This window comes from Falco peregrinus, chromosome 1, assembly GCF_023634155.1.
Source record: "Falco peregrinus isolate bFalPer1 chromosome 1, bFalPer1.pri, whole genome shotgun sequence".
Taxonomy (NCBI): domain Eukaryota; kingdom Metazoa; phylum Chordata; class Aves; order Falconiformes; family Falconidae; genus Falco; species Falco peregrinus.
This window is the reverse complement of record NC_073721.1, coordinates 39,153,330-39,165,273: the sequence shown is the minus strand read 5'-3', so window position 1 is coordinate 39,165,273 and position 11,944 is coordinate 39,153,330. Positions and strand designations below refer to the sequence as shown.

Here is an 11,944-nt window from a genome sequence, read left to right as displayed (position 1 = left end):
GTCTGGACTGCCTGGAATACCCTTGCTCTGCCTACACGCCCTGTGCTTGCCCTGCTGTGCTCTTTGCTGGACATTTCTCCTTCCATCGGGTATGATTCTTTGGGGGTAGATATCCCTACTAGGCACCTTACTATTTTCTGGTTTTAAAGTACTCTCTTGAGTAGCGCATTGAAGTCATCCCTACCCTGCTGCGTAGCTGCTCAGTAATCATTTGGCTTTGTAACCTCAGGGCTGGCTTCCGTGCCGCCTTTGAAACTCTGTTTCTCAGGCTCTTTCTGACATGACCTGCTGTGAGAAGAAATGACTCTCACTTGAGAAGGTTGTAGAGGTTAACAGGGAATTTAATCAGAGCCCTGGACACAGCAACTGTCCTGCAATGTGTCAAACCATCTGGAGTAGCTCATAATCCTACTTTGTCAGCTTTATTAAGCAAAACAAGATGCAGTCCTAATCTGCAGCCTGTGCATCTGTAGACTTATTTCTCTGGGAGCTGCGCTTCTGGTTGGACAGAAGCTCAGGTTTGGCATCAGCAAACATAGCTGCCCCTTTGTGCGTTTCCTGCGTTTCCTGTCCGCAAATTGATCAGAAATATGCTGGATAGTTCCAAGACCCCCTCCAGACCACTGTGTAAGAAACTTATCCTTGCAATTAATCTGAAAAACATCCACAAAATCATACCTGGACAAGTGTCCAGAGTCTGCAGTCTAATCCTACAGCTGACCCCAGCATCTCCTGCAGTGCTCAGGAATTGCTGTGAGTTGCATGCATCTGGGAAATGCAACCTGTTATGCTTGTCCTAAACTGAGCACAATGGACCTCTCAGGACCTAGAAATTGAGTAGACTTGAACATGAATTGGGTTGGGGTTAGAGTCAGGGTTAGGCTTGGAGCCTGAGGATACAATGGGATATATCTGATTTTGTGACTGATTTGGTTTTCTGATCTCTTGGTTAATATTAGGTGGAATCGTTCAATGTGAGTTTATATTTGGATTTGCCACAGCTGACAAAGTTGCTAGCAGATTTACAAGCAGAGGGTAGGGTTTAGGTTAAAGCAGGCTGAGGGACAGGGCTGGGACAGGCCAGTTGGGGCTGGCCCATGAACTTCTTCACCCTGTCAGTGAGTGTTTTATAGCTAGTAGTACCAAAGTTTTGGGTTTCACTTAGGTTTTTCCTTGCATAGGGCTTTATTAATGTATAGGGGGGTTCAGTCCAACTTAGGTGTTTTTATTGCTGAGACATCCCGTCCTTTTTAGGACTCCTTATATTGTCTTGGCCTTAGTAGTTTGTTGGTAGTGCTAGCTGCATGTGCTGTACACATAGCAGTTCCTCCTGGGTGCCAAGCAAAGAAAGTGACAAAATGCCACATGTAAAGTGCATATCACAAGTTTATTCTTCTGCACAAATAGAAAGTGACTATAAACTGGGGGGGGCGGGGGGAGACAAAACAGGAAAGGAAAAAAAGTATTTCCATAAACAAAGATGCCAATTCTGTTCTTCTTCTGGGGTCACATCTTCCACCAGAGAGAGCAGTACCGCTGGGCTCCCATTTTCAGAGCACTGTTGAGTCTTTTCTAGGAAGAGAGTCCGGTAGGGGATGCTGGATATTATAGCAGAAAGGGAGCATATTCATTCCAAGGGACAATCTTGGCTTGCACTATGCTCATGTCTGGCGATCAGTGACCCATCATCACACCAGTCTCTTCTGAGATTCTTCCTCTCAGCTGCTGCAGGATCTTAAGGTTATCTCTGGCAAGTGTTCTCATATGTTCAGAGGGAATGGATTGATCCTTCTGAAGCAAAGATGAACCCCCAGAATTGTCATAGCTGCAATGTGTAACCTGCAGCATTCTAGAGAGGAGGGATGATAGGCTGTTTTAAATCAGAGACCATGCATCTTCAAATGCTTAACAAGGGGATACTGGGGTTTGGCCTACCACTGCAGCTTATAGCTTAGCAGGTGGGAGCTAAAACTTGTCAAACAACTGTTTATGTCTGTGCTTGTTGAACAGCTGAAGAATTAGAAATTTCAAGAGGCTCAAGAAAAGCTTATATGGTTGAAAAGTATTCCTTGTAACCTCACCTGTGACCTTTCTAAGAGGCACAGCCACAATATTTTCATGAGCAGACACTAGCAGAGCTGCTTGAAGCCAGCAGTAGTGCAGGTTTCTTCCTTATAGCTTAGCAGATGCATCTCAGTATTATTTCTTATCTCATGCTACTTGCAGCCACAGGCCTTGTTTGGGATATGCCACAAGCACTGTAGGCCTCATCTGCAACACCCTCTGCTTCTGCAGATTAAGTCCTGTGTCAGCATAGGATCCAGAAAAGATCAAGAGGGGCTGAGATCCAGCAGACTACTTTGGCTTTGCTTCTAAGCATAGCTTCGAACCAAGGATGTTAGAAGTGAAATGCAGGATCCCCAGCCTCCTGGTTCTTTTCCTTGCTCTGATGTTTAATACTCGTTCTCCAGTCAAACCTAACATTTTTTCATCTCCTGCTCATTACATTATTAGAAATGATGGGCCAAATGCAGTTATTCCACTCACTTGGGTGCTGACATCTAACATTCAACAGTGTTTGGCCTTGGCTTGCATGAGCGTCTCCCAGAAATCTGGAGTGGGACCACTGAAATACTAACCATGTGCAATCTCCCTTACATGCTAAGGCCAGACCTCTCTTTTTTCTCAGCGGCAAAATGAATTTCCCAAGACACTCAGGTCCTGAGAGCACTCACCTTTATGGACCTGAGGGAGAGAGACACTGGAGCAAGATTCAGACTTTCTGAGGTTATTTCTTCACTGCAGAATTATCTTGAACACCCTTTCTCTGGTCCACACAACCCCTCTCTACACCTGAGTTCAGTGATGCTTTCAACTTGTGGTAGCTTGTCTGTCTAAGGCTAGTGGCTAAAACCATTAGCCAGTGACAGACAGCACTCCACAAGGAGACTAGGCACAAAGCTTTTGGAGCACTGCTAGTCCTCGAGTTCCTTCTCACAGCTTTCCTAGCAAAACAGAATATTCCTCCTTCCATATTTGAGAAGAATCACAGAGATTCAGCTTGCTACAGCACACAGGACTTTTTTCCAGAAACACTGGCAATACAATGCAGCACACGATGAGTGAGAAAGCAATTGTCCAAATTAGGTTTTGTAACATGGCTCCTCTCCTTCACCAGAGCTAAGTGGATTCTGGTGATGGGAATTAATTTACCCTATGGTAATGACTTGTCCTAAGACGTCCCCTCTGGGGCTTTCCAGGAACACACACAATCACCTCATCAGTTCAGGTCAGCTGCTCCCATGTCATACAACCAGGGGCAGCACCTCTTCTGGCTCAGCCACCCCTTTGCACATTAACTCAAGGCATTCCCAAAGGTTTTCTCTCCATCCTCTCCCATGGCTGATAAGTCTGCCAAGTGAGGTGTAAGTGCTGTCCTCAGCCCTCCCCAGTATGTACGTCCTGTGTTTCAGGGCCCCCAGGAATGTGCATTCTCCAAGGAAATGTAGAAACACCAGCTTTTGTGAAAAGAGCTATACACTGTAAGCTCCAGCTGCACGGAGGAAGGTTGGCTCAGACTTAGTGTGAAACCACACTAGCTGCACTGCTTACAGACTTGGCACCAGCCCCATTTGACCCTCCTTTTTTTCTCCCCAGAACCTATAGTTTTGTACATCCAAAGTTTGTTCTCAGTCTGGTCAGAGAACAGCTTCTGCTTGAAGGAGACAAGCAAGCCTAATGAGATGGAGGCATGTCTTAAACAAGGCTAAAAGACCTTCATCCAGCCTCCAGTACTCATTCCTGAGAGTCTAGCAAAAAGCTGGGCAATCTCTGCCCAGGAAGCTCCTTCCCTGCAGCTGGGGCATCTGCCATGTTTGGAAGCCAGTGCTTCAGGAGCAATGTTTTCTTGGTGTACTCATGGGATCACACTGTAAAAGTGGCTGCTTCAAAACAGGAGCACAGGTGGAAAGCAAATGGCAGAGGTGTGTGCGAACCAGAGCACAGATGACATGTACACACACATGCACAGTCCCTACTAATATCCTGAATTGTTCCTTGGGAAAGGGAATTCTTTTTTCTTGTGTGCCTTTAGTGTAGGGATTAAGTCTGAGGCTAGCCTGGGCCATTCAAGGAATAACCAGTCCTGTTTCCCCAGCATCGCCAGCGAAATGAGCTCTGTATGTGTGTGTGAGTGCAGATCCTCTGCGAATCTCAGAGCACTTCAGTTCTTATCAAATAGATCCCAAGGATACTGAAATCATTTAGTATGAAATTCTACTTGTGAATTTCTGTTTCCCTTTCCTCCACTTCCACACCGAGAGCATCTGTAAAGGGGCTTCATTTTCTAGCTCATCACAGAGTTTTCAGCAAGTTTAATGTCATGATCCATTTCCAATCTAGCCACACTTCTGTCCTAAACTAAACAAAAAGATGATGTGCAAACGGATATTCAATCCTGCCTCCTTTTAAAACCAACTGTACCTTCTCCCACGCAATCCTCCTTTGTACTTACAGCATCTATATCCTCTTCCAGTGGGACTAATGCTGCAGGGCCTTCCTTGCGCCAATCAGCCACTGCCTGAGCTTAGCTTTGCCTTTGTGTATCCTCAAAAACAGATACTTCTTTCTGTGGTTCCTCCACCTTGTGATAGCCCCACCAAGTCCATTCAATGCCCCTCTTTGGCAAACTGCTCCCAGACCTGATAGCCATGTTTAGCACCAGCTAAGATGACTCTCCCTTTCACCCTCATCCCTGGTGACTGTAGGAGCGGGCATACACGGCCACCCTCCTGTGCAGGGCACACTGCCCACACGTGCCGTGCAAACACCGCCGCTCACTCTGCTCTCTTGCCTCCTCTCCCATGGCCCTCTGGAGGGGAGTCTGGGAGAAGTGCCCAAGGCAAAGCCCCACTTCTGCTTTCATTCCCTGCTGAACGCTGCGGTGTGCATGTGTGTGTGTGCGTATGGACTGACAGGCTCAGAGGAAAGCAGTCTAATGGAGAAGCTAGGGCTTCTGTGCTGTAATCCCAGCTCTGACCCTTTCTTCCTGGAAAAGCTCTTGCCCCTCAGTCTGTTCAGGGGTGACTCCAAAGCCCTTGGGAAAGGAAAACCACTGCCGCCTACATGTCCTCACATGAGGCCACCCCTGCCCTTCACCACCTCCAGAGGTGCATTTTGCTACTGTGTAGAAGTTCCCAGTCTCTGTGTCCTCTTTCCACATTCTTCCTCCTGCTGTAGCCATGGCCAGTAAGCCTTGCCACGAAGCTGCCCATCTGAGACTAAGGGGAGGCTGGGGGAGAGGGTGGTGCAGAAGGGGAGTAATTATTTTTTTTTGTCTTTTCTTCATTTTGTATCACTCATCCCAATGTACTGAGCTGACATGAATGACAAAACAAGCACTATCTCTGCAGGGCCACAGATGGGATGGGAGCACTGCCTGCCTCAGTGGTGGCCAAAGCTTGGCCTCCACACATTGGCCTGCATCCCTGTTCTTGCTGCTGAGAATTTGGGCCTGGCCACCTGAAACCGAGAGGCTGAGGCTGGGTTTGGGTAAGGCCCCTGGCCCGCCTGACCAGGCTCTGGGGAGCTCTGGTATGGCTTAGGGGACTGGCTGAGCTCCACCTGGAAGGGTGCCGGTGTAGTGGGGGCAGAAGAGGCCATTTCTGTTCTCCACACTGGCTCATCCAACGTGGTGGCCGAGCGGGGCACAAGCACAGTGGGTGCCAGGCTGCTTGAGGTTGGCATGGGAGCTGGAGTGGAGAAGCGACGTATCTCCTGAGTCTTGGCTGTTTTCACAGGGACCTGCTTGGCTGCCGTGAAGGATGAGCTAGCCTGTGGGCCTGTCTGACCAGGAGACTCCTGAATGCTGGAGCTTGGGGGATCCCCAAAACAGAACATGGCTGATTTTAATTGATAGGGCTGGTGGCGCATTAAATCAATGACCTTGATCCCTGATTTCTGGCCAGGTGCCTTTTTCACTTTGCTCTCTGCTTTGCTAGCCTGAGATTTGCTGGCTGCCAGAGGATAGAAAGGGGAATGCATTGGGTTGTAAGCTATTGGAGGGGGAGCACGGATGTTGGGTGAATATTTCCAGGATGAGGGTAGAGAAGGGGAAGGAGAGGGTGTCCTGGCCTTGGACTCTGGCTTCGGTGTTGTCTCCACCACATACTTGTCCATGCGGCTCTGGCGTTTGGCAAAGAGCTCTGCCCCCTTGCCTTTAAGCTGAGGCATGTCCTGGGCCCCATTTACCAGTCCAGCATCTTGCTGCTGAGGCTTAGGAGCCACTGGCGGTGGGGTCTTGAATTTGCGGCCAGAAGACTGCATGAAGTTGCAGGCCTCAGCACCCAGACTGAGGAAGTCCTCCTCAGGCCCAGACTCAAAGCCTGCCCCAGGGTGGTCAGCTTTAGGCTTCTCATCCAGGTTCTGCACCAGAGACAGGAGCTCAGGGTTGGGTGAATTCTTCTTCTTCTCCTCAATCTTGCTGAACATGGGTTTCTTGTTGCCCCGTCGGCGAGCCTCCTGCAGGATGCCTGTGCGGGGAGCCGGCACAGCAATCCTCTGCTCCCTGGAGGTCAAGGGCTCAGAAGGAGGTCGTGGTGTTGCTGGTGAGACAGCAGGAGAAGGCTGCTTTGGCAGGGGGGAACTGCTTATTGTGTGCTGTGACGGTGCTGGACTGATATACAAAGAAGAAGAGGCTGTTCCAGGGACTCGTGGTTGGGATGCCGCAGAGGCTACTTCTCCTCCTGGCTTTGAGGGAGTTGACAGAAAGATAGAGGTGGTAGATGTTCGGGCAGTGTTGGCAGAAGGCTTAGTGTCTGGAGTACTTCCTCCCCCTCTTGGCTGTGACTCCAGTGGTGGTGTTGGTCTTCCTGGTGCAGGGATATACAGAGATGTGGAGGAGCTGACTGGACCACGGTGTGTTGGCACTGGTGCACTGGCAGGTGTTCCTGGAGCCAGAGGTGAGAAAGGGGGAACCACTGTGCTTTGTCCACCTAGACTTTCACTAGGTTTTTTGGGTGCAGATGGCCTGAAGACGACAGAGGATGTTGCTGGGCGTTGGCCAGAGAAGCCAGGAGTAAAGGGTCGTGCAGACCTGTTGAACATGCTTGTTGAGCTTGCAGTGAAGGGGTCAGGTGTGCTTGGGGGAGGCAGGAAGAAAGTGGGGCTAGGGGGAGCCAGGAGCTGAGCTGGGGGTGTGTCTGGCTGCTTGCTGGGCACTTGCACACCTTCCAGGTGGATGCTGAGGGGCACACTGTCTACCTTCTGTGGCACAGGCATATCTCCGTTCACCGTGCCCTGCTGTGGCTGGGCAGCTGGGGCAGGCTGGGTGCTCTTCTGCACCGGGACTTTCTCGACTGTGTACTTCCCAGCCCGTTCCCTCTGTTGCTCAAATAATCGTGCTCCTTTACCTGAAGCCTCACTCAAGCCTTTTTGCTTCTCTTCCTTCTGTTCAGAGTCAGACTTGGACTTTTCAATGTCCAGGTAAGTGTTGTCCCAGTCTGAGTGATTAGTTAGGCTTCGGGCATCAGAGAAACCTTCCTCATCAAATTCAGACTCACTAGTTGGAAAAACTCCGTCTTCCTCCTCGTAGGAGCGGTCTTCGTCAACACTCCCAAAGCTTACCAATGTATACTTCTTAGCCCTCTGCCTGCGCTTCTTGAACATCAGCACCCCCTTGGAGTGGGGGTTCGGTGCATCTGTCAGCAAGGATGCAATGGTTCTGCACTTGGTTTTGGCTTCTTTCACGTTCTTCTCTTGGATGCTCTCGTGGCGGTGGAGCTCTGCAAAAGACAAAAGGAGGCAAGCTCAAGGTCAGTGAAAGGCTGGGTGGGCAAAGCTGGACTGTGTGATATGGCTACAAGTATTCTGGTGCCCATACCAGGAAATACACTGCCCTTCTTTGCTAATCGTGTCTTTAGGAACTGCTGATAGAAAGCCAGGTGCAGTTTTCTCTTTCCCTGCAAACACAACAGAAGTCCATGCAAATGTGGGGAGGGAACTTCCCCCCACTCTGATGGCTGGTCTCTGTTTCTTGGTCAGACCTGGGATTTCCTATTTCTGCAACACGTTGCCAAGAGTCCCAGGCTGTATCTCACAGTGTTTTTACTGTGCATGCCCTTGCTCCTGGGAATTTTTACCATTTACTTATGACCCTGAAGGTGCTTTTTGCAGACCTTCCTCCTACCATATGGAGGATTCCCTGGATCAAGTGATTTGTCTGGCCCTGAGAGTTTGGGAAGCAGCCACTGCTACTGCTAGCACCCGTGTACATAAGCAATGGGAGAGGTGTCCTGCAGGCACAGCTGGGCTGCTCCTGCTTTAGGCCCTGCAGGGCCAGCTACAGAGTCAGTGTCTTGCAGCAGCGTTGTGTGTGGGGCTGTTGGCTGCTCTCTGCAGCGGCCCTGCAACAGCAGGAGGCATGTTTTTACCCTTGCTGTGGTCCCTTGTGTGCCCTATACCCAACAAGGAAGAAAAGCATTTGCTCCTGAACAAGAAAAGAATGCCAGACCCCCACAACTGATCAGCCAGGACAGAAGGAATCCACTTAGACAGGCTTGCTTGGAAAGCCAACACCTGTTGGGACACTGGCATGGAAGTGTGGGGTAATAATTTTCCACCTGCTCTGCCAGCCCAGCGGTCAGTAAAGACCCAGGGAGGAACGTTGTGTTCTTTGCCTTGCTTGCAGGGAAAGCAGAGGGTGAACAAGATTCAGTAGCAAAACCAGTCTTGGCTGCCCAAAAGGAAGTATGGGCATGCCTTGAAACAGTGTTCACGTGACAGAAATCAGCGCTAACCTTGCACAGAAAAAAACCCATATACCTAAACCATAAACTAATTTCTGATTTCTTTTATTTCATCCTTTTTCTTACTCCCATTGTCTTATTCCCAGCATGACAGTACAGCTGAAACATCCATCCACTGCCTGCATCTAATAATTTGTCAAAAAACTCTGTAGCACCTTGTCCAGCCCTGATATTCTCAAGAACAGTACAAAATTGTGCCCTTCTGAAGGGAGAAAGGAGAGGAGAGCGGCAAGCAGTGCTGGGCGATGGTGTTATCTTAAGAGATTATGGAAGCTGCTCAGTCCTCTCAGGATCTCACTTCTGACCATTTTATCACAGAGCATTCATTCAATGGGGATCTGCTAATGTGGTAAACTTACCTACAGTGGGGGTCAGGGAGCTTAGCTAAGAGGGATACTAGTTTTCCTGAGGGTTGCAGATGTGCCCCAAAACCTGGCTAGGCTGCACAGCTGTGGCAGGTGTCATCACTCCATACTGCACCAGTGTAACCACAGCAGAAAGAGCTTCCCTCTCTCACCCAATGCTGAAAATAAGGTGATCTGCAGAGCAGTCATCCTTCCAGGAAGCTCAAGAATACAAGGAAGACTCTTCTCAAGGTTTGCATCCATTCCATAGCACAGGCTGCTGCTTTGGGATTTCAGCAAGGCGACTTCTGAGGTTCCATTCCTCCCCTTGCACCCAGAAAACTGGAAACAGCAAAATCAATGCTGAAAAAATGGCTCACTATTCGTACTTGCACTTGCAAAGTGAAGGCTCTCTGCAAAACTTTCTTTACAGAATGACTGCACCTTGCTGAACTAAGACTGAAGCAGTGTCCACGTTTTCGTGGAGACTTAGTGCTCTTCAGGGCAGTCATAGACGGGCCCTCAAAGATCTGCTCTCCATGATGGAAATGAGCTACAGTCCCTGATGTTCTGTCCACTCCACTTGCAAATCTGCATGCATGGGTCTCTGGGGGTTGTTAACAATGGAGGAAGTAAGGAAGATTTCTTTTTTGCTACAAGCTACTACACCTCACCTGGCTCATATTTTGCTTCTAAATTTACAAGGAGGAAGAGCAGCACTACAGAATCTTAGTCAAGTGCAGAATATTTAAACTCTAGACCCTCAGTGACTCACAGGAGGATTTCTGGCATAAGGAGCTAACAGCTTAGGGAGCTACACCATCCAAAGTGAGCATGCAGCTCCTTCTGACAGCGGAGTACCATGAAAGCACTCAACTCTAGAGTCTTGGCTATGCCTCAAGCAAGTCTTGGTCCTCACTCAGCATTAGCATCCATGTACAACTTCCCTAGGGAATTGCTCTGAACTGTGCTCTGAAGCAGCTGGCAAGTAAGGCCTTCTGGGACCTGCTATCACCTCCCTATTTTCCTCTTACTTTCCTCCTCATCAAAGGCTAGAGCACATAAATTATACCAGTTCTCCCGAAAGAAAAATGATAATGCTATTCAAGCTACAATCTACCAAAGCAGTTTAAAAAAAAAAAAGAAAGAGAAATCTTCCTGAGATGACTTGCTGAAGGTAAAGAGCAAGAGTGAAATCAGAATAGGTAAAAGAACAGGGAAAGGAGAGGAGAGGAAAAAGGAGAGGAAGGGAAAGGGAGAAGGAAGATAAAGGAAAGGAAAAGAAAAGAAAAAGAGAGAAAGGGAAAAAGAAAAGAAAGAAAAGAAAAGAGAAGAAAAGAAAAGAAAAGAAAAGAAAAGAAAAGAAAAGAAAAGAAAAGAAAAGAAAAGAGAAGAGAAAAGAAAAGAAAAGAAAAGAAAAGAAAAAATAAAATAAAATAGAAAAGAAAAAAAAGAAAAGAAAATAAAAAAGAAAAGAAAAGAAAAGAAAAGAAAAGAAAAGAAAAGAAAAGAAAAGAAAAGAAAAGAAAAGAAAAGAAAAGAAAAGAAAAGAAAAGAAAAGAAAAGAAAAGAAAAGAAAAGAAAAGAAAAGAAAAGAAAAGAAAAGAAAAAAGAAAAGGAAAAAAAGAGAAAAGAGGAGATGTTTGTACCTGCATAAGGCTGATCCAAGCTTGAGAAGGCAGAGTCCAGACCTGGAGAGCTGGGCATGTCACAGAGCCCGTTTAATTCACAACTCCCCATAAACAGAGAGACAAGGAGAGAGAAGTAAAGCAGTTCCCTGCTGGAGCAGAACCAAAGCTCTAAGGTGTCCAAGCCCTTTGCTATCAGCTCCACAAGCCTTTTAAAGCCTCTCTTTTGTCTCATAAGCATTGCTGCCAAAAGCCATGAGGTCACTTTGTCTATTTTCGTCTTCCTAGCTTCATCACTGAGCAGTGTGATGGACATTGTCACCTGGCACTTAAACACCCTCCTTCTTTCCCCCACCCTCTACCCCCTGTGAGGAATAACTCCTCTATTTTATTTTAAAATAAGAAAATACACGCTATACTGTCACTGCTTCTGTGGTGCAAGCTTTAGGTTAGAAAGGTGCAAGCTTCAGGTTAGTGTTTCCAGTGCCTCAATGTCCAGCATTTCTGTGCTAAAGAGCCTTTCAAAGAGATGAGACTAACACAGTGCTCATTTCCAGCATGGACAAGCAGACAAGCCCACCTGAGATGAAAGAGACTTTCCTTCTCTGAAACCCTCAGAGATAACCCAGCTCTAGGTAAACATACGGAAGAAAATAGAGAGGAGAGGCTTTCTTTTCCTGTGTATATCCATTTCCTTCCATGTCTGAGGAGAAGCAGTTCATGATACAGACTTCTGTTGTGTACCAGGACTGAGGAACATTTAAGAGAGGAGCTTTAGGATCCTGGGTGTCTGCAGCAAAATGGTATTGTTGAATTAAAATGGCAGAGCCTGTTAACTACACCACTGAAGAGTGTGGCTGTGCCCAGGGAGGGTGACGGAGCGTTTGGAAGCCAAGGAGTGGTGTTTTGGCAGCACCGTTCAGAGCTCCAGCACTGGAGACTGAGGTGTTGAAAGATAAGATGCTGATAGGGAGGACTGGGGTGGATGTGGAGGAAGGGAACAGAGGGTGCTGGAAGTCTACAGATCTCCACAGCTGTGGCCTGCTCAGCGTCTCCTCACACTTTGACTAGGTTTCGTCTTACCGCCTCTTTCTGTACACGAGCAATAGCTGCTGTGAAAGAATCCCAGAGCCATGACCAAGGGACACTGCCATGAGATTGTCCCTCC

General features: G+C 48.0%; 1 protein-coding gene across 1 annotated transcript in view; it reads right to left on the bottom strand.

Moving 5' to 3' along the window:
* Positions 1-1,381: 1,381 nt before the first annotated feature.
* SYNPO2L (synaptopodin 2 like) overlaps positions 1,382-11,944 on the bottom strand; it is a 41,748-nt gene continuing 31,185 nt past the window's right edge. Inside the window, exon 4 of the mRNA XM_005229739.3 lies at positions 1,382-7,781. Within this exon, the coding sequence (XP_005229796.1) occupies positions 5,443-7,781 (2,339 nt within the window). The 3' untranslated portion in view covers positions 1,382-5,442. The remainder of the gene's footprint in view (positions 7,782-11,944) is intronic.